General features: G+C 34.0%; 4 protein-coding genes across 6 annotated transcripts; 2 read left to right on the forward strand and 2 right to left on the reverse strand.

Moving 5' to 3' along the window:
* Nucleotides 1–3,796: 3,796 nt before the first annotated feature.
* Nucleotides 3,797–12,634, forward strand: LOC132044252 (lipid droplet phospholipase 1-like). Its single transcript, XM_059434744.1, has 11 exons — nucleotides 3,797–3,802; nucleotides 6,047–6,191; nucleotides 7,433–7,500; nucleotides 7,662–7,732; nucleotides 9,532–9,795; nucleotides 9,883–10,046; nucleotides 10,149–10,204; nucleotides 10,332–10,384; nucleotides 11,821–11,989; nucleotides 12,081–12,178; nucleotides 12,252–12,634. The coding sequence occupies exons 2-11, from the start codon at nucleotides 6,091–6,093 to the stop codon at nucleotides 12,369–12,371; spliced, it is 1,164 nt and encodes a 387-aa protein (XP_059290727.1). The 5' UTR covers nucleotides 3,797–3,802; nucleotides 6,047–6,090; the 3' UTR covers nucleotides 12,372–12,634.
* Nucleotides 12,635–12,750: 116 nt separating this feature from the next.
* On the reverse strand, nucleotides 12,751–15,799 carry LOC132044265 (heavy metal-associated isoprenylated plant protein 28-like). The gene is made up of 3 exons (XM_059434752.1): nucleotides 15,504–15,799; nucleotides 14,391–14,466; nucleotides 12,751–13,464 (listed from the first exon to the last, which is right to left on the reverse strand). The coding sequence occupies exons 1-3, from the start codon at nucleotides 15,507–15,509 to the stop codon at nucleotides 13,115–13,117; spliced, it is 432 nt and encodes a 143-aa protein (XP_059290735.1). The 5' UTR covers nucleotides 15,510–15,799; the 3' UTR covers nucleotides 12,751–13,114.
* Nucleotides 15,800–19,378: 3,579 nt separating this feature from the next.
* Nucleotides 19,379–21,154, reverse strand: LOC132044273 (probable inactive dual specificity protein phosphatase-like At4g18593). 3 transcript variants are annotated; one of them, XM_059434766.1, is made up of 3 exons: nucleotides 20,929–21,154; nucleotides 20,658–20,841; nucleotides 19,379–19,727 (listed from the first exon to the last, which is right to left on the reverse strand). In XM_059434766.1, the coding sequence occupies exons 1-2, from the start codon at nucleotides 21,152–21,154 to the stop codon at nucleotides 20,687–20,689; spliced, it is 381 nt and encodes a 126-aa protein (XP_059290749.1). In that variant the 3' UTR covers nucleotides 19,379–19,727; nucleotides 20,658–20,686. The 3 variants fall into 3 exon arrangements, with proteins under 3 accessions (XP_059290749.1, XP_059290756.1, XP_059290741.1); XM_059434773.1 differs by having other exon boundaries at nucleotides 19,379–19,734; XM_059434758.1 differs by having other exon boundaries at nucleotides 19,379–20,841.
* Nucleotides 19,569–19,979, forward strand: LOC132047736 (uncharacterized). Its single transcript, XM_059438739.1, has one exon. The coding sequence runs from the start codon at nucleotides 19,569–19,571 to the stop codon at nucleotides 19,977–19,979; it is 411 nt and encodes a 136-aa protein (XP_059294722.1).
* Nucleotides 21,155–22,120: the final 966 nt, after the last annotated feature.

A 22,120-nucleotide genomic window follows, 5' to 3' on the forward strand; every position in this document is an offset into this window, starting at 1 on the left:
AAGCGGCCTTTATTGAGGTTTGTGTACCACTCAAATTCATTTTCATTTCGAACAAACTCAACTGAAATATTATAAAATTAAGTATAGTTATAATTAACTTAGAATAATTAGTAGTTTTCACCAAAATATTCCCATATACGTTTATATTTTGAGAAATTAAGGAGGTTACGATGGTGCTTTCCGTAAGTTTTACTTATTCATTTGTCACATTTCACTTCCCCATATTCAAATTATAAGTAAACTCTAATGGACTAATATCTTAAAGGTAGATTTCGGTATGTTATTTGTTACGAGGAAAATCATAGCTTGTACTAATATTTTTTTTTTTTTGTTTAACTTCTGATTATGTATGGTTAACAGCAAAGGTTAACTAACTGAAGTTTCTAGTGTGCATAAATCAATATTTCAATGCATTGACAAAAAAATAAAATAGATCAGCCTACATTGCAAAGTTTCAAAAGTTTTTATTTAATTATAAAAATATTTATTTTAAATAGTTGAGGTGTTTGCGTATTTATTTCTATCAATGTTAGAGCATCAGTTTGACCCGTGGAACGTGATGTCTTAAATTGGTGAAAATATTTATATTGTATATAAGTGTTAAGGATGGACAAACACCGTAATATTTTGTTGTCCAAAAAGTATTACAGATTGTACTTTATATTTGGACATATCTTATTGGTTGATGATTGAATTTGTTCTCTCCTATATTTTCCTTTTTAGTGCTGACTTCTCATTGTTTCAAATTGGTTTTCACCCTAACACATGTAATTCTTTGTCACACGTGTTTAACACGCTTTTCTTCTTTCCTTTAGACTTACTCTCTCCGTTCACTTTTATTGTCCATTTTTTATTTTGAACACCCCTTAAGAATTAATAAATGAAGTATTTATTTTATTATAATACTCATATTAATTGGTGTATTTGTCTCATTGGACTTGGAGAATGATTAGAAAATGAGTAATTAATGTTAAGGGTAAAACAAGAATAAAAAATTGTCCACACAACAATGAATGCTTGTACCAAAAGTTATATAAATTGTACACTTTAACCAACTTTTTTATCACACATGGACATATGTCATAATACTGAATATTTATTCTTTTATCAGGTATACACGTATGTACTTAAATTTTAATTCTCCGACACATTTATTTCCTCCATGCACTTTTATTTGTTCATTTTTGACTTTTTAAGTTCTTTGAGAATTAATAAATGAGGTACTCCCTCCGTCCCATATTACTTGGCCACATTATTAAACTAACTTTTTATCTCACGTGGACATATGTCATAATACTGAATATTTATTCTCTTTTCATGTATACACGTATGCACTTCAATTTTAATTCTCCGACACATATTTATTTCCTTCGTGCACTTTTACTTGTTCACTTTTGACTTTTCACGTTCTTTAAGAATTAATAAATGAAGTACTCCCTCCGTCCCATATTACTTGGCCACATTACTAAAAATATATGTCCAAATTACTTGTTCATTTACAAAACTAAGATAAAATTAATTAATTCTTTCCTACCTTAGCCTCTCCGTCCCATATTACTTGGCCACATTACTAAAAATATATGTCCAAATTACTTGTTCATTTACAAAACCAAGATAAAATTAATTAAATCTTTCTCATCTTACCCTTAGTAATAAATATTCTTGAAAATAGATTTTGATTAGAATGTATTTATTAGAGAGAGATAGGAGTAACATAATAAAATACATCTTTTATTTATGATTTCTTTTGGCGTGTGCAAAAGGGAAAGTGGCGAGTAATATGAGATGAAGGGAGTATATATTTTACCATAATATTCATATTTATTGGTGTAAGTCTCAATAAATTTGAAAATAAGTAATTAATGTGAAGGATAAAATTAATAATAAGAAATACTCGATATGTTAACATGGATAAGTAAAAGTGAACGGAGAGAGTGACTTTTATCGCCGTTTTTCTTCTTTGTCAATACTTTAAATGTGAAGAGATGACGAATAATATCAATGCAAATTTGTACCAAAAGTCATAGACACTGTACACTTTAACCAACTACTTTTTTTTATCCCACTTGGACATATGTCATAGCACTGAGTATTTATTTTCTTTTCATGTATACACATATGAACTTCAATTTTAATTCTCCTACACATATTTATTCCCTCCGTACACTTTTACTTGTCCACTTTTGACTTTTCACGTTCTTTAAAAATTAATAAATGAAGTATATATTTTATCATAATATCCATATTTATTGGTGGATAGTCTCAATAACCTTAGAAAATGATTTGAAAATGAGTAATTAATTTAAAGGGTAAAATAATAAGAAGAAAAAATTCTTTCTCCTGATAAGTCATCGTGGACAAGTAAAAGTGAAGGGAGGGAGTGACTTTTATCCCCATTTTCCTTCTTTGTCAATACTTTATTTATTTTACTCTCCTTTGCATTCTCTGATTGTTATTTTTTTACATTTATAAAATATTTATTACTTTATATTTTCATTTCGGAATTAAAATTTCGTGATTTACGATATACCATATCTTTCTAATTTTGATTTCTTTGTAATAATTCTTTTTATCTATAATTTTTAATATAAAAAATTATAATATATTTTTTAATTAATTTAATAAAAATATTTTATTAATTTTGCTTTTAAAAAATTCAATATATATATATATATATATATATACACAACAACGGTTCTTATGTTTGGATCTGGACAGTTAGTTAATTGAGATGGATATCAACCTGTCCGTATACATATAAGATATTAAATAATTTAAAAGAAAAAATCTACTAATTTTCTTTTTCACATCGATGAACAACTTTTATTGTCATGACAAGAGAGAAAAGTCCGACTCTTTCTATCTCAAATACTTAATTTCATCATATGTTTTTAATTTTTAAACTCCATTTTCTAATTATAACTAAGGTGATGGTACATAAAATACATTTTATATATGTTACTATATATAATAATAATTAGAATGTTTTTAAAAGTTATTTTCAAAATACAAATCTCAAAGACTGGCTAATTAAAGTAAATAAACATATTCGGCCCGTGCATCGCACGCGCATATATTGCTTGTTCAACTACAAATTTAATGAAGTAGTTGCATAATTATAACTAAAAATTAAATTGAATAAGATGATATTTATTCAATATTTAGCTCAATTAAATAACAGTAAAGCAATGATTAAACCAAACTATTAACCGGGAGCGAAAGGTCAATTTGTCGTTACTTTATGCTTTTCCGTAAAGATTATTCCAACATTTTTTGTGAGCTTCTGGGGTTGTTGGTAGTGGTAACACAATCACACAGGTGTCTTCACTTGTCTTGTAGTGAATGTATTGTACAGTTATGCACCTTCCAATAAAAGAAGAAAACAACAAAAAATGGAATTACCCAAACGGGCTCCTAATCTCTTTCCAAAAGATATGGAGCAGCAGAAGAAGAAGAAGCTTCTAACTCAAAACATCATCAATGTACACTTTATAGCATAGCAGAGAGAGAGAGATAATGAATGAAAAAGAGAAATGGCTGATGTTGACATAACATACTGAGCATAGCGAATTGCACGGCGTCAAGCAAGAATTCCAAAAGGGTCCTTTCTTTCTCTTTCTAGACTATATACTTTTTGGGTTTCCCAATATATATATATATATGGCGTCATCAGCTACATTATTGCATCATTATTCTCCTCGCCCTTCTTCTTTCTCGTCCAATTCTTGTTCCTCTTCTAATTGTTGTTCTTCATCTCCTTCCTCCTTTGATCAACGCCGAACCTTTAATTTCACCTTTTCTGGTAAATCTTTCTATCTCATACTCTCTCTTGTAAATTTGGGATTCTTTTTTTTAGACCTTGCAAATTGATCCAAGTTTGAATTTTTTGTTTGGAAATGAAATTAATGCCAAAGTGAATTAATCCTTTGTCTATTGAATTGAAATTTGTGCCAACTTGTCATCTGTAGTAGATTAACTGATGGGTGTTCTGATTAAGGCCACCTCTCTGCTTAGTGGACCTTCTTGATGTGTAGAAATAAAACTTGTTTGATTTATCAAGAAAAAGAAGTAGGGGGTGTTTCCAGTGCACATTGGTTGAATACTGAAGCTAATTAAAATGAACATGGATTGAAATGCTAATGACAAATTAAACCCTTTATTTCATTGAGCAATTTGATTCTATTTCAAAGTACAGTGTAAAAACGGAGTAGTTGTCTAATGGATTTTCTGAATTGTCTAATGGGAAAGGGGGACTACCAATCTGGAAATAATAGTGATGGTTGGCTAAACAACAACAAGAACAATATACCCAATGTAGTTCCACAAGTGGGGTCTGGGGACTTTAGAGATGGCTTTATGTGCGTCCGAACTTGTGCTTCTCAATTGGGCCTCTTGGAATAGTTCGGCATTTTTTTAAAATTAAGCATTGCATATCATATTCATGCCACTATTAGAGTAGTTTGGCATTATAGTGAGTATAAGTCAACTTTAGCTACACATGCCATTTCCTTACCGTGGTGGTTGTTCGAATATGATGATTCAGAAATACCAGATACCTAATGAAGTGGTTGTCCACTTGGTGTTTGATCCAAGATACCTACTAAAATCCGGGAAGCAGTGTACTTTTGAAGGTACAAGTTACAGTTAAGTGATGTAGGTAGACAATAAGTTGGTTGTATAAGCACGGAAATGCTCCTTTTATGCTAAATATTGCCTATGCAATGATATTGGGGAGAATGTGAACCACACTCTTACTTTGCTTCGGAGTTGTTGGTGTTAGTATATGCACTATTGAACATTCATTGAATACTCCCTAACTCGATAGCGAACATGTTGGAGAGTTGGAGGCTTTTCGGGTTAGACAGGGAAGAAGTAACTTTGGAAATTGGCGTCTCAGCATTTTTTGGACATTGTGAAGAACAATGAATAAGAGAACCTTTAAAACGGATAAAACACCATAGTCTAGAGTCAAGAGATCTTTTCTTTTTTTGTATTTTTTAATGCAAGACGGATATACCTACTTGTATTGGAAGTTGGTCAGATTTTTTGGTAGTTTAATGTATATCACTTTTTGCAAAGACAATACTTTTTTGGTGCATTATTAATAAATTTTTTGCAAAACAATACATAATAATTTTCTTAGTCACCAAATTCTTAATTATAGAACGACATACTATACAAATTATAGTCAACCTTTAAAAGAATTTCAAAATTATAGGATGTATAGGATGGACAATTCAAGGTGTAAAGCGTGCACAGGGCGAACAACGCGAGGTGTAAAGTGTGCAGGGGACGAGTGCCTCACTTGTTGTGATGTTAGCTCCATGAAATTTAAGCCCCCATGGTTGCCTTAAGAAGTTTAGAGGCTGCCTCACCCTTAGTTAGTCTCGTGAGAATATTAACTTCACGCCTTTGATACATTGGTCTGCACATAGGTGATTATGCTATTGTTGAATCAACTGGTAAGTAAGGATCTGTTTTAGTCATTGCCATATTGCTTGTGCTTATGCTAATGGGAGCTGTGAAAAACTTGCTTCTACTCAATCCCTTACTTAAGGTTGCAATTTTAATTGCTTTATACTACACATACTATACTCGTAAGGGTTAAGCTGCTCCAAAATAACTGGTATTTTCTGTTCTCCCTTGAAGTTATCACTTTTTCGCCAACTCTTAGAGTGAAGTTTGCTTTTTAGGCAAATTAATACTGTTTGTTCTGTGCTTATAGTCCAGGCTAGAGCCATAGAACCTACTCCCCCTTTCTCCTGGTGGATTGTGCAATTGAAAGTAATATCAATTGGTGTTAAAGCATTTATGCTCTTGTTGTGCCCTTAGTTAACATGGATGTCGGCTTTGCAGACTGCAGTCAACTGTTTTGTGAATTCTGAATGCCATGTGGTATATCTGAGTTAGGACATAGTTTCTTGTGTTCTTCTGCAGAATTCAAGTCGTTGTTTACCCTTCAAATGTCTTGGCATGGTTGAACCTTTTTTTTTTTTTTTTTTTTTGCAAATCATTTCTCTGAGGATGTCGTCTGCCCCTTCTGCAGGGATAAACAACATCTGGAGAAGTCAAAGCTTTAGAGCCCATGCAATGAGTACAACTGAAGGAAGTGTTATGTCACCGAAAGGGTTGATGGACACGGCGGATGAACCTGATCATCTTCTAGTCCTTGTTCATGGCATCTTAGCAAGGTAGGGAACTTTGTTTACTCACCCTGAAAGGAATGCCTCCGCGTGTCTACCAATTTTATATTCACGTGTGTAGATATTATATGTATGTACATGCGTATGAGCATGTACACGTATTTATATATATAATCTATCAAAAATGTAATGCAAAGTGAACATGAACTATTTTAGAGATTTAGAGAACTGTAAGGAGTCTGGGTGTTAGGGTTTGCAGATCAAAAAAGAAGGGACTTAGAGGACAGTAGAAAGCATGAGAAGAAGAAAAAGGAATAAAGTCGTAAAGTTTGAATGCAAGAATACTAGTTAATAGTTAGCTGCTATTCTCCTTTTCTATACAAAGAAAGATTTGGAATTTAAAAGATATCCATGGTACAAAGAAAAAGGATTAGTTATAAGATGCAATAGTTAGGGTCTTCTACATAATCATGTTCAAGCTGTCACCAGCAATTACCTTAAATCTGTATGGATTGACAAGTGAAGTTACTCTGGCAGCAATCACACTACATTTCCAACCAAGAAGTTGGGAGTTGGAGTCACCCAATGGAGTAAGTGGGGAAAGGCCACAGTTGACTAAGCTGAGGTGGTTGGGGATGACCATATTTAAAAAAAAAAGAGTTTCAATCTGAATGGAGTAAAAAAGTGCCTGTTGGTCTTTCCTCTCTTTTTGCAGGGCTGTTAGTTTGAATAGTGTTTGCCTGTTGTCAACCATGCTCAAACATTGACTTTCTAAATTGCTTAAGCAATGAGAAGCTTTAACATTGAGAAAACATTATGATCACAACGAAGTAGCATTTTATTTTTTATGTGACCTTTGGTATGTAAATATTATGTTCGAGGAGTAGTGCTATCCTGAGGTTGGGTTGAAGTGGTCTTACATTCTCACTTTCAACACGCATTACATGGTTGGAACATTTTTTTTTTCCCGGAGTATGAAACTCGACCTGAGCATTTCTCCGGTTGACATACATATCTATATCAGTTTGTATTTCACTTTTTTATTTCTCTGTTGAACTTTCTTTCATGGTCTTGAGGTTGATGATTGACTGCCTAATCCATGATCTGGTTGTCAAGGATGTTGTGTCTGAAGTTTGTGTAACAGGCACTGTCTTAAGTGCTGATATCACCAATATCAGTCAATTAACTACGCCTCAATCCCAATAAATGCTGATATCCATAGTCTAAAATATTCTTCCTGAAAATTATCATGCTGTTGTTTGTGTCACTGAGCTTTCCAATGAATGCAGCCCAAGTGACTGGACGTACGTACAAGCAGAGTTGCGGAGGCGGTTGGGAAGAAACTTTTTGATATATGGTATAGTTTCTAGTGAAACTTGTCCTTATATTCTCATGTATTTTTATTTTTATTTTTATTTTCTAGGTCTTCTCTTGCTTCCATTTTGCATGCTACACCAAGAAAGTAATGCTGATATCAAAATCCAAGAAGCTACTGACTTGTCTTTTTGTGGTGTTTAGCAAGTTCATGTAATACGTTCACTAAAACCTTCTCTGGGATTGATGGAGCTGGAAAACGACTAGCAGATGAAGTGAGTATGTAAAAGAGGTCATTGTGCTGTATAGTTGCCAGTCTGGTGATACTGCATCGTCTCATTGTGTAGGTTAGGTGGCTATATTTTTCTTGTTTGCTTGGGGCAGATAACTGATGCTATTAAGTTTTTTATTTTTTATTCTTTTTTTTAGGTTAGCTTGGATTTTTTTTTAGGGAAAAGGGTCAAAAATATCCCTCTACTTTGGGAAAAGGGCTAAATATGTCCTCTGTACTTATTTTGGGTCAAAAATACCCTTCCCGTTATGAAACTTTTCAAACATACCTCTCTGTTAACATAAATATTCATTCCCCCCAAAAAACCATTTTTTGACCCGATCCAAACCTAACCCGACCCAAACAAAATAATAACTCCTTAGTCCACCAAACAAGACCCAAACGTTCAATTCCTCTTCACCAATATTTGAGAGAGAGAACATTAGAGAGAGAGAGAAAAGTGACGGTTCCCAATTCCTCATCCGATTCTTCACTTTTTCCAGCCAACTTTCTTTTCAATATGGCTTCAAATATTATCTCAACTTCGACAAAATTAAGACGAATAGAGTACACTTAGGTATGGATAGAACTAAGAAAGTATGTAGTTTCTGCTGGAACTTTCAGTTTTTTTTGATAGAAATTTGAGATCTTCTTTCTCAGCAAAGCATATTTTAATTACAGCCATTGCCATATTTTCACTGCAACAAAGTCAAAGTTCTAGAGACAATACAAACACCAAACAGAAGAACATGAAAACATAAAACAGAAATTGTACCTGATTTAAATAACACTATAGAAATAAATTCCTTCTCACTGCAAAAATCCTATTCAAGCAAGCGATGAAACCCAAACAGCACCTGATAATTCTTTCTCCAACTTCCTCCATGAAATGGAAGCAGCAGTATGCCCACGGCTTGTTTTCCCAGCTCATCTAACAACAAGAAGCACCTAAAATGTTTGTCCTAATCTGTAACATGAGATTTTGAAGAGTTACCATTCTCAAATTGAACGTTTGAGTCTTGTTTGGTGGACTAAGGAGTTATTATTTGTTTGGGTCAGGGTTTTTTTGGGGGGAATGGATATTTCTATTAATAGAGGGGTATGTTTGAAAAGTTTCATAACGGGAAGGATATTTTTGACCCAAAATAAGTTCGGAGGACATTTTTAGCCCTTCCCAAAGTAGAGGGATATTTTTGACCCTTCTCCCTTTTTTTTATTTGTATTGGTTAATGGTTGTTGGTTTTTGGTTACGGCTATACTCTATCCAAAGCAATAGAACCCTCATAGGTAGGTATATCCTACACTAGTAGTTGCTGTTTAAGAAGCGTAGGTCAATGTTCTCTGGGTATTTTGCAGCAAGTGAATAAAATTTCAGCGCAGTACAATATTTGCTGAAAGATGTCCATCAGTGCATCACATATAGATTCTTCTAATTGTCTAAATTTTACAATAGCTGGTCTTTTTCTTTTTACCTGAATTCAACTACAACCGTACTAGTAAAGTTGGCCTCTATATACCTTTTACTTCATATGCATATTGCCGTCATATTTAAATGAAAATTGTCTTCAAAAGCCAGTTGTTTGAGCCAGCATTTTGTATTCGTCTTAGAAATTTCAATTATGTCAATGATGTATGTGAATGGTCAAATAGTTTCCAGCCACATGCTTCTGACATGAAAACATAACCCTCTTGAATCCGTGCTGCTTAGGTGGCTACTTTCAAGTTTCCAATATATAGCTTGTGCTTGCAGAGTGAAACTATGAACGCCCATCTTCCTTATTTGGCACTTCTGATTATGAACAGGTTAGGCTGGTTGTAAAGAAGAGAGAAAGCCTGAAGAAGATATCGTTTTTAGCTCATTCTCTTGGTGGATTGATTGCAAGATATGCACTTGCCCTGCTTTATTCATCAAACAACTGTAATGAGAAGTCCGATGATGCTGTCACTTCAACTAGTGCATACCTCAAACCAGTAGGCTCCTTAAATGTAGGTTTGATTGCTGGCCTGGAGCCAATCAATTTTATCACCTTGGCAACACCACATCTTGGTGTGAGAGGGAAAAATCAGGTCTGTTCTCATGGTACAATCTTATCACTTATCCATCAAAGAATCGTATCTCAATGTTTCTGAACAATCGTAGCTTTTATTGTTCAGCTTCCTTTTCTCTTGGGGCTGCCGATCTTGGAGAAACTTGTAGCACCTATAGCTCCTATTTTTATTGGTCAAACTGGTAGGCAGCTCTTCCTTACAGATGGCAAACCTACTAAACCACCTCTTCTGCTAAGGATGGCATCAGACTGTGACGATGGAAAATTTATGTGAGTAGAAATATCTCCACCAGTAGTTGAAGCAGCTGTTTCTCCCCCGCCATTCTTTTTTTTTTTTTTTTTCTCGTTATGCCTGGATTTTCCCTCTTGCAGATCAGCGCTTGGTGCTTTTAAATGGCGTGTTCTTTATGCTAACGTCTCTTATGATCGTATCCTTTGCATCTCATTTGTTGTTTCTTCATTTAATTAGCAAAAATAACTCATTGATAAAGTTCATTCGAGTTCGTCTTCTCTCAATTTTTGAATTGATTGCAGTAATTTCTTGACATTATCTAGACATGGTTGGTTGGCGTACATCATCTATAAGAAGGGAGACAGAACTCGTCAAGGTGATTTGTGATTTACTAAGACTTTGTTACGTTAATTGTCCATAAATATAGGGCTGTTAATGTTGGCATTTAGTCAAGATAGAGACGGAAAAGGACATCCAAGTATAACTGGTTTGGGTAAGCAATAGTTACGAAGGGTCCCGATCTAATGTTTATTCTGACAAGCGGGCCAGATCTAATTGAAGTTCCTGGGACGAGGTATTGGGACGATAGGAGAACTGAAGTATTTTTCTTCAAAAAAAAAACAAAAAAGAAACGAAGATTTGAATTAGCCCAGACCACTAGGAAGTGCAAAGTACAATTTGCCAAGAGAACTGCAAGAATGTCCTGTGTGGGAATTATTAATTTGTTTCATTTTGTACAATAATTAAGACTTAAGGGTATATCAGATTATCATAAACTGCCTTATAGGTGAACCAAAACCAGAACTTTTTCTCTTAGAATTTATCTATCAACTTTTCTTCTACAGGAAGCTTTGATTTTAATGTTTTAGACAACAATGAAAACTTCCTGCACATGAGTAGGTAATCATCATCTCTCCATCCATGATAACACGTAACTTACTTTTCTATATAATTTTCCTTTGTAGGGGATTAAACAAGGAAAATTACTTTAACACTTCATTTGCTTCTTCCCTTGAAACAAATTAAAATGACCTTGATTTTATGTTTGGTGTGCTGAAGTTAGAATTTAGCAACTGTTACAAGTTTTAGATAGACCCTTCACTTGCATAGAAGCAAAACGAGGGCGGTCATTTACTTGTATGGGAAATTTGATTTCTCAAAGTTACACTATTTTAAGTCATCACTTGCTAGTTTTCCAGAGATGAAATGGACTATATGATGGGGAGTTACAGTATGTCCCGCGACCCGCATGAAAGAATGGCTTTACTTCGAATGAAAAGAACAGTTATTTTCATCACTGTGAAAGCCCTGGAAAAAGGTCCAATGTAGTTGCCTATTGTCAGGCGAGGGATGAGATGCAGTTGATCTTTACATTGAGGGAGCTGTTCAGTTCTCCTCAACTGACACTGCAGATTATGATTGTCGGCCTGTTTATTCCATACCTTATTAGTCATTTTTTTCTTCATTCCCTAATGAGGAAGTTTATACTTTATGAAACGGGCACATGATATTCTTTAGTAAATGGAAAAAGAATAGTTCGCGTTGTGCTCATTGCATGGCTGCATATGTCTTTAAATTCTTCGTGTCTAACAATGTACATTTGCTGTGCCATGCATGCATACTTGGGATTCTCATAGGTGGATGAATGTAATACTCATAAAAGCATGGTATCATGTGAAATCTTATTCGTGAGCAGGATTATAGCTGTAGAACTCTGAAAAGTAACGATCTTCTGGAAACAGAGTTTTTTTCTTAGTTCACGATACGACGATTTTGTTTGTGTAAAATTCTAAAATTTTATTACATTGGCAGCCTCCCTGGCGATCTTTGGATGGCTACAAACATGTAGTAGATGTGGAATTTTGTCCTCCAGCTTCATATGAAGGACCTCATTACCCCCTTGAGGCAGCCAAAGCGAAGGAGGCAGCTCAAAATGCACCAAGCACACAGAGGTCATTAGAATACCATGAAAGTATGGAAGGTAGGAAAGCTATTCCTGTTTGTTGCAAATGAATCTCAATGGCACCATATCTCTATAGCATACTAGAATCTTACTGAATCTTTTCGAACAGAGGAAATGATACGTGGCTTGCAACAGTTGGGGTGGAAGAAAATTGATGTCAGCTTTCACTCGGCGTTCTGGCCCTTTTTCGCTCATAACAATATCCATGTAAGTTCCATTTCTATTTCTTTATGTTCCTCCCCGTCTGAGTCCTAATTCGATCACTATTTTCCGCTGACAGGTGAAGAATGAATTTTTTCACAATGCTGGAGCAGGAGTAATTGCTCATGTCGCAGACCACATAAAGCAACAAGAGAAGCAACCCGGATCGTCGTCCTCCTTGATTACTCCTAGCTTGTAACTCATATAGTTGTACAGGAAGCAATTCAGCGTATATAATAATGAAATGACATTAAAGCGCTAAAGGCTTGATTCTTTTTCCATTTACTTTGTTCGGATACTATTATTGATTGCAAATGTATAATTTTCCCAAATTGCTGGTTTACTTGGTGAGAGTGCTGAGTTCAACAGTTGCGAAGCTAGGTTTTTCGCTAAGGATATTCAAGATACATGTATTATGTATATCAATACAATTCAATAGGAAGACTCTTGAAGTAGGTGTTAGCTTTGTACCCTGTATTGGTTGCTATATCTATGTGCTTTAAGAGACAGTAAGAGGAAAAAAATTCCAAAATCCATTGTTTGGCTTCCACATGCAAAGAAGAAAGAAAACATGGAGGAGTTAAGAGCCTTCACTATATAGGTTAAGTAGCTCTATATTTGAAGGAAAAGGAACTCTTGAGATATTTTCTGATTTGCTCTTTTCCACGTTCGAAAGGAAAATTAAATTGAACAACAAAATTAACAATATGATTAAATATATACATTCAAATATGGATTATGCAAGCAAAAGAACAAACACAAGCAGACCTTGATTCCATTGTAAGCTGCAGAGTCCCCCTTTCTCGACCTCAATGGAACCAAAAAAAAAAAAAAATCCCCAAAAGCCTAATTTTGCAAATCAAACATCTACCTAAAAGATAGAACAAAGAAAGCAAATAGAGCATTGGAAACCTCCTCATGAGCATCCTGAATCAGCTCAAATCACATTATAGAACAGCCAGTGGCATTATCATCACTAAACATGTGTCTGGTTCGTTCATCAAAGATAGTATTGTAAGGTAGCTCTGCATAGTAACCGTTTGCATGGCCATTGTAGCCATGCTCGCGGTAGTTGTAGGAAGAAGAAGGTGGGGCGAAGTAAGTGCCTGGCCTGCTGTAGAATGTGTCATAATAATGGTGCATATAGTTATGGTATTCAGGATTGTATGGATATGGCCATAGTTCAGCTTTCCTTCCAGTTTTCCTCACTGTTTTGAGGACTTTTTTCTGCTCTGCCCATCCTGTTACTGTCACCTTTTGCATGTTCATGTCTATGTCAATGTTGTCCACTCCTATTAATACCAAAGAAAAAAAAATGGAACAAAGTAAATCCAAGGGTTTGTAACAAATTAAAATATCCATCAGCAAAGGGACTAAAGAAAATGATACAAACATTCTCATAGCCTGTTTTGCTAAAATTCTGATGGTAAGCGAAAAGTGTTTTTTTTTTTTTTTTAAGTGCTTACAATTTTAGAGAGTTGAAGTGTTCCGACAAGCTCTTAGAAAAAATAGTGCTTTTGAGTAGTAGCAAAAACTATTTTTCAGAAGCTGAAAAAAGTAGTTTTTCGCAGAAACACTTTTGGAACCTTGACCAAGCACAAATTACTGCTCTAATATTAACGAAAGTGTTTTTCAAGTGATTAGCTAAACACAAATGATTATTCTCCAAAATAGTAATTTGCTAAGCACTTCTTCCAAAAAATACTTTTCAAAATTAGCGGATTTTGGAAGTTTAGCAGGCACAGTATTACATATTAACATGTAAAAACTCAGAATGTCAGATACTTTTATCACTAATTTGTCATAGCATCTTTGGCAAATGAATAGAATTGCATGTATTAAATACATTCCAGTATACACAACGGCCAAGTAGATGTACTACTCTTACACTTGAGAAAATAAATCAATAGAAATATGAACTCTTCAAATCACACTAATGGTTTAGGCCCCAAAAATTATTGGATAATGAGAAAAGTCCATTCTATATCTAAGCATGGAGACACAAAAACGTCACTCGCTGTGAATGACGACTTTGGTGTCTATTTGTGGATAATAATTTAAACGTGGTGTCCAATTAAAAGTTTAGCAAATTATTTAATACGAAAGATCATTATATAAAATATGCTTCACATTATAATTCTATTTTAAAGGGTAAGGCTGTCTTATATAAAATAAACAATTAAATAGGAAAGAGTAGGGCTTGATGACAGATACCAACCCTTAAGCTTCTTGAGAGCCTTTCTTATTTTACTTTCGCATCCTGGACAGTCCATGTGCACTCTCATTTCCACAATCTAAAATGAATAATGGATAACTTAGTTTAAACATTCAGTCTTATAGATTGACCACATAAAAAATATTTATATTATCAGATCATTTATAAGGTAACCAAGAAAAATCCACATATTATAAAAAAATTTTACACTACCACTGTACTTAAGTCCATGAATTTATAAAATTTATAGTACTTTCCTTATTTTAAGCTTTATTTATAAATAAAATCTCTCTTACAGACGGCTGCGGCGCAGTATGCCGAGATATCATGAAAGCTATCAAGCTATTGTTTTAGCATACCACCATCTTATTAAAGTAAAAACAATGAAATGGAAGAAGGAGGATATTTTCATTCTTTTTGTTGCATTATTCCGAGACACTAACGTTTACTTAATATATGCACTTACTCGTCCAACAAAAATAATGCCAAACGAGAGCAAAATAACATAAGAAAAGAGAAAGACAAAACAGCAAAAAGAGTTGAGGTGTATTTGGTATGGAGCAAAAATGTTTTTCAATTTTTCCATATTTGGTTGATCAAAATATTTTGGAACATATTCTTTCTAGTTCTTTAAATGAGAAAAGTGAATTCCTTAGAGCGAGTAGTGAAAACAAATTCCATAAGTGGTATTCCAAGATCGTTGTACATCCTCCGCTATACCTTGACTGCCCCACCCCGCCACCCACGATCCCTACACAAACCCCATAGTGTTTTCTTAGATTACATATAAATGCTTTTTGGAGATAATTAATACTAGTTTTTTCTATACTTACCTAGCACCAGATAATACGTAAGAAAATCACTTACGTAGTTTCCTTAAGAAAGTCACTTATCTAGTTTCCTTCGTACCAAACACACCCTTTATCAGAAACCAACTTCTTTATCCATTTTCACACACACTATGTGACATATATGCATGCGTATCTCTCAACATGCAAAATAAACACGCAGAACCGAAACCAATTTGTGGTTTCGGGCGCGCGCGCACACACTCATGATATTAAAGATTATGATAAAAAAGACTATATGTAAACAGTCATGAGTTTAGAAGCAGACCGTCATATTTTGCGACTTTGAGAAGAGCTAGCTAGCAACACAAATAATGTAGACTTCCTTTAGATGAAATATCTAAGTTTATTTCGTGTGCCTTTGTGTGTCTACTGTGTGTGTTTATATACACACAAAACTTGACCTGGACAGGTATGTCTATCTATTATTCGGAGCGTATAGACATCAGAAAGAGAAGGAAAAATAACTTAAACTAGTATATTTAAATGTGGTCCAACCCACAATCATATTATCTTTTCCTATATCACATTTTTATTTGACCCTAGTTGTTAATATTTGGAGACAAACCTTGTGCTATGAGGGCCACAAAAGTTTCGAAGAAAATAATAAGAAGACGAAGAATTGGGTCATGTAGAAAGCACACTGAAGTTGCTGCTTTTATAGAGTCCACTCATCTACTCAACTCCTTGTTTTGGGGAAAGGTAGTTGCTATATATATATATATATATATATATGATAAACAAAGAAATTCACTCTAATCTTGATAATACAACCAAACATGATGTAAGGATGGGCATTATCGTGATAACGATTCTTAAAATAATAGTCCCATTTCATTTTAATTCCATCAATATCATATACATTTACGTGATTTATTATTATTATCTCATCACTATTTTTCTTTTCATAAGTTGAATGTTTTGTCGTAGTTTGCGCATACTAAGAATAATATAAATCGTTGCTGAAACGAGCAAACCGGAATGGTTGTAATTAAGAATGTATAAGAAAAAACATTGAAATTGTAGGGTATTTTTCTAAATTTGTCAGTTTTGTTGAAATGTCACACTAGTGACGTACATAAAACTGCCCACTTGATTGAGTACGAAAAAAGTTCTTAACATTTTGAAGGCTTGTAGTTGCTTCGTAGTTTACATGATAATGACTCCTACCTCTCACTGAATAATTTTGATTCTTTAAATTTTGGTCTCACAATAGGAAACGAAATGAAATAAGAACTTAGAAGATATTTCAAGAATATTAAAGAGAAGTTGTTTAGGAATGTTGCTTGCTGCGCGAGTAATAAAGCACAATGGAAAGGATGGCTTAGCATATACTACCATACAAAAATTGAAGGGCTTCAAAAAGAAGAAAAGGACTGTACTTTAAACTTGATAAATATTCCCAAAATATTAATCAACTAATGTATTTGTCCGCGCTTCGCGCGGTTATAAAAAATAATCAAATAGTTACGTTATAATTTCTAAATACAAATGTGTTTGCTAATCATACATGTTTTTACATGATATTACCACATTTTCATATTTCATTTCAAACCTTACATAAAAAATTTGATACTGCAATCTTTCTATGATTCTTTTTAATAAAATTCCATATAAAACTTTTTGATGGAAAGAATTTATAAGAATTGTTTCAGGTTTATATGAAACAACTCATACAGATCAATATATGTGAAATTGAATTGGTAAAATATAAGTTAAAAATAAAAACTAATGAAAAGGACAAAAAACGATAATGTAAAAATCTTGAAATGTACCCTAACATGTCGCTTGCTTTCTTTTCTTTCTCAAAGGCCTTTTTCTTACTAATATTTTATTTCTTACTATTAATTGTTCACTCATGTGTCACAGAAAGTTGACAGTTTGTCATTTATCTCAAATAAAAATTAAGCAAAAACTAAAAGAGTAGGAAACAAAGAAGGAATAGGGAAAGAGAGAAGAAACTGAAAAGAAGAAAAAAATTAATGGAAGAAAAGTACATAAAAGAATGTACTAAGAATTTCATTTATTATTCAATTAAAATTTTATTTTTAAAGAATATCACTATGTCCGTTCCATTATGTTGCTCCTTTCGTCACGAAGTGCAGGCAACAACAGTGAAAATACATGTTGCATAGAAGCTAAGTCTTGATAGACTTAATTTGATCCAAATTTGCATTATCCGATGCCTAAACTTCCAAGGAAAACATAAAAAAGCAAAATTAGTGTTAGCGCGAGATGTTTTCAGAAGTAACACCAAGACAAAATAATAGTTAGATGGTTAATTGAGATAGCAAAAGGTAATTAAACTAAAAATTGAGGTGAAATCCTATGAGAAATTCTAGTACAATTTTTATAACCAAAGTGAAGCATTAAATAATTTTACTGTTGGTGCTTCCATATATTCACATATTGCTAGTGAGATATTAAAATTAAAATACAGAGAATAAGGCATGGCACAAAACTGATTTTTATTGGTACTCAATATTGAGAATGAAAACTCCTTATCAGTTACCACTGTGCTGCACTAAAATATATTAAGCAACTTAGTATTAAGGCAAGGAAAAAAGAAATGAGCATACCTTCATGAATGAAAAAGGTCACAGAAAATTCTTTAAGATAAGCAAATACTAAATCAGAACCCCAATTAATATTAAATAAGTTTAAACTCAAGAAACAGTAAAAAAGGAATAAAGTAAAAGGCAAAAAACACATATTGAACTACATAAAGTAAAAACTTTGAAGACTTACAACTTTAGATTTCTTCTATTTCCAGTCATGGTTGCAAGAACTCAATTTTAGAGTTCTTGTATAAAAAGATTAGCTACTTCATTGGTAGTAGTAGCTCTAGTAATCTACTTCTTGGAGGACTATCCTGAAGCTGTATTACAAACAAATAAACACAAGCCAATAAACACAACGTAAAGAATTTTAAGGGAAAAGATGAAAATAACCTCCATTTAACCGCCATTATAGGACAATGTTTTCTAATCATGTTGTGCCAAACAGTTGTCCAGAGCTGCAAGTAATCAATTACATAAACAGGCAACAACCAGATTAAAGTGTAAGCTTGTATTGTACATAACAAATATTTAAAGACAACAAAGGAAAGAAATTAAAGGATTTGGAGGTTATATTTACACAGAGTGGTATTGATCCATTTGCTCATTGGAACAGCCACCACTCTCCAAATGCTTTTATTAAAAAAAAAAAAAACGCAATTGTTACGTTAATACAACAGCAATAAACTTCCTTTGCTGCCATATTTATTAAGGCATATGAAAAGTTGCAACTCTTTGCCGTTAACATTCTTTTGAGGACGGTTGGGTTTTATGTATTTCGAAAATAAAAGGGAAAAGTAATTGCAATTGAGTAACGTAAATTGAGAATTAATGTAGAAGTGATTTTTAATTTTCTTTTAATGGCACATAGGTGAAGAAAAATAGGAAAAATGTCAAAAAATTTGAGAAAAAAGAAAAATACCAATGCTGGCCATAGAGAGGTGTCACATCACCTTGTATATTACTAGTTTTATATATTATATATAGATATAGATTGCACCAATGCTATAATGCTAAATTGCTAATACCCCATTTCCATGAAAACGAGAACATCGCAAGTGCGTGATAGGACTCGATCTGACCAACTCTCTCAGGCGAGTGGTTTATGCAATGATGCTTGTATGATCACTAAAACCCACAATAAAACAATGGATTAGGCTATACACGTGGGTTTCAAATAAGGGCCTCAAATACAAATATTCTACTACACACCTTGACAAGAATAAGATTTCATTTTAAGGGTAATAGTTATACTTCTTACAAGTTAGGATGCGTAAAAGGATGCCCGCAAAGAGAATGTGTTCATATTTTAATGCGTGTTTGCGAAGTAAAGTACATTTACTGAGCCATCTTTTATGTATTATCATGTATTAATTCTTAGTATAGTACTGCTAGACTTTCAAAGTAACATCTAATAGGCGTATAACAATAAAATTTAGCCTATTTCTTTAATCCAATCCAAGCCCATTGCCTTGGATTAGCCCCTTGATGCAGCAGAATTGTCATCTTATTCTTGGAATAGTGCCGCCTAAATCAAGAAAAGAATGGCAGACAAATTACATTCGACAAAACTTAGGACCAGCAATGAAGTGAAAACCATAGCTTTGGTGACTAATACAATAATCTTAATTGGTTTGTCCATCAAGTATTTTGTCTCTTCATATAGTAGCACACAATAAATTCAGTCCCAATCAGCAGAGAAGCAAAAAAGCCAATCAAGAACAACCGATTCTATAAGAACAAAGTCTTGAGAATAATACTCCGAGCTAGTAGTCATGGCAGAGAAGGAAGGAGCAATTGTTAAGAAGGGGCATGAGGAAGGTTTGAAAATGGCGATTTCTCTACTCGAAGAATTCGGACTCCCAATGGGGCTTCTCCCTCTTGCTGATGTGATCGAAGTTGGATTTGTGAAGAACACAGGGTATATGTGGATCCTGCAAACTAAAAAAGTTGAGCACAAGTTCAAGATTATCAGCAAACTGGTTAGTTATGACACTGAAATAAATGGATTCATTGACAAGAAGAAAATCAAGAAGCTCAAGGGAGTGAAGGCTAAGGAGTTGATGTTATGGCCTCCAGTTAACGAGATCAGTGTGGATGATCCTCCCACCGGCAAGATTCAATTCAAGAGTCTTGCTGGCATCACCAAAACTTTCCCAGTTGAAGCTTTTGCTGCTGGCCAGTAAGGGAAGTTATGCATATTTTCTGATTCATGTCACTTGATGTTTTTCTATACTGTTTGCCTTCTTTCTGAACTTCTTAGATGATCAGCTCCATTGAGTGCCAAATAAGTATACAATGTTAAGACATATTTGTATCAAAAGAGTGAGGGAAAAGTACAATTCGTCTCTTTTTGCTCTGTTTTTTCCTTCTCACTTGTCACTTTTGACTGGTGCAAATATAACCCAGTCCTAGTCCCACTTAAAAGTGTAATAACGTAACTGCAATACAGAATTTATTTGATTGATGATCAACATAATTATGATTTGCCAGAGATCAAGATGGTCATTCAATAAGGATTCAGGTTCTATCAGTAGTATACATTAGTTAACATGCCTGAAAGAAAAAAGTCTAAAAATGAATATTATGTGCTATTTGAGTCACTAACTGATCTTTAAACACGAAAACATTAAGCAGTTGGCAGATTTATATGGAGCAGTGACCATCTTTGATAGAAAAACATATATAAAGAGGCAAACAAGATCGTTAGCAACTCCATTAAGGTATAATTAGTTCGATTAACTATACATGACCTACTCCATCATGAAACAAAAACTGTCTGCTTTTTTCCAAATATCATATAGCTATACCCTAATATACGCAGGAAGATGGTAAGTTCTTAACCGACTTAAATAACGACTAACCACGCCTCAAGGAAACCTCAGGCAAATACTTAAAGATGGCACTCATCTAATCGACTCTTGTGAAGCTGAAATGCAGGGTTAATCCATGCTCCACAGTTGCACTGCATGCCTGCCCAATTGAAGTAACCGAGGCGAGCTTTGCAACCCAGGCACTGAATCTTGTCTTGCACAGAACCTTCTTCTACTGTTAGATGAATATAAGCTACATTAGTAATGTGAAAGGACAGAATTTTGCATAAAATTAGAGAGAACAATTAGGAATGAGACTAACCAACTTCCATCCATTTCATGGGCTCAACAAAAATAGAGGAGCATTGAGGTGACTCCTTATAGGGATTGTCGCTTCTCTTTTTCCACTTGAAACATTTTTGTCCTTCGCCAGGTTCATGTGGAACAACTTGCTCTGCTGATGCAACAATCCTTCGACATTTCTTGCACCGGTATATGACTTGTGGTTTTGGATCAGTACTAACATCAGAGTTATTAGGTGCTTCCATGGTACTAGGTCACTTTATCTGTTTACAGCCAATGGAAACCACAGTGTAAGAGAAGAATACTGCAGAGCTAACATGCATATTCATCAGAAGGAGAAAACAATCTAATAGTATATTGCAGGTATAAGAATAACCATGATTTAAAACATCGATTCGTGAAAGTGTTTTAAGACATGTAACCCATTTAATGAAACCCATGACAATGACTGTATAACAAGTTAATAACCAAACATCTTTAAAACCCATGAAAGACATACTTAACCCCATTATCTAGCTTTCACAAATCACTTTTCAGCACAGAAATTGCTATCGGCAGCAACTTCAAAGGACATGAATGCAATTACAGGTTTGTATAACATGTGAACATGAAGATATAACCGAAAGCCCTAGTGTCAAATTAATATGAAGTAGGCTCTACAAAATAAACAAGAATTGCACAAGAATAAAAATAGCATCATAAAAAGATCCAATTCCTCAATCAAAACTTGTACAGTTTGTTTACTTGGATTAGTAATTCAGCACAGAGAAACTTTAAGAGTAAAATCACGCCAACAAACAACTCTATGAGATTAGGATTGCAAATAAATATCCATATTACAATCCTACGTATCATTGTAAATCTATATAAAATGCTCTATTTCAACTTGCCGAGACAAAATTATCCATCGAAGTATATCAAGAACTGTTAATTCAATATCCTAGATGATGGGAGGGCATAGGTGCAACATAGACCCAATAAACAATCCTCCAATTATTAAATATCAGGTAGTGTGGTTGGTTACGAACCTGGCCCCTGATTGCAGAACTATACAACAGAACGAAACTAGATAGGACTCGCAATCAATCAATCAATCAACTACCTAACACAGTATTCACATAAACCAAAAGACCCAAATGACCCAACATACTATTAGATGAAGAAGGCTTGCATGTAAAGTAAACCAAGTCTATGCAGTGGCAGAGCTAGGA

The sequence above is a fragment of the Lycium ferocissimum genome, chromosome 2, assembly GCF_029784015.1.
Source record: "Lycium ferocissimum isolate CSIRO_LF1 chromosome 2, AGI_CSIRO_Lferr_CH_V1, whole genome shotgun sequence".
Taxonomy (NCBI): domain Eukaryota; kingdom Viridiplantae; phylum Streptophyta; class Magnoliopsida; order Solanales; family Solanaceae; genus Lycium; species Lycium ferocissimum.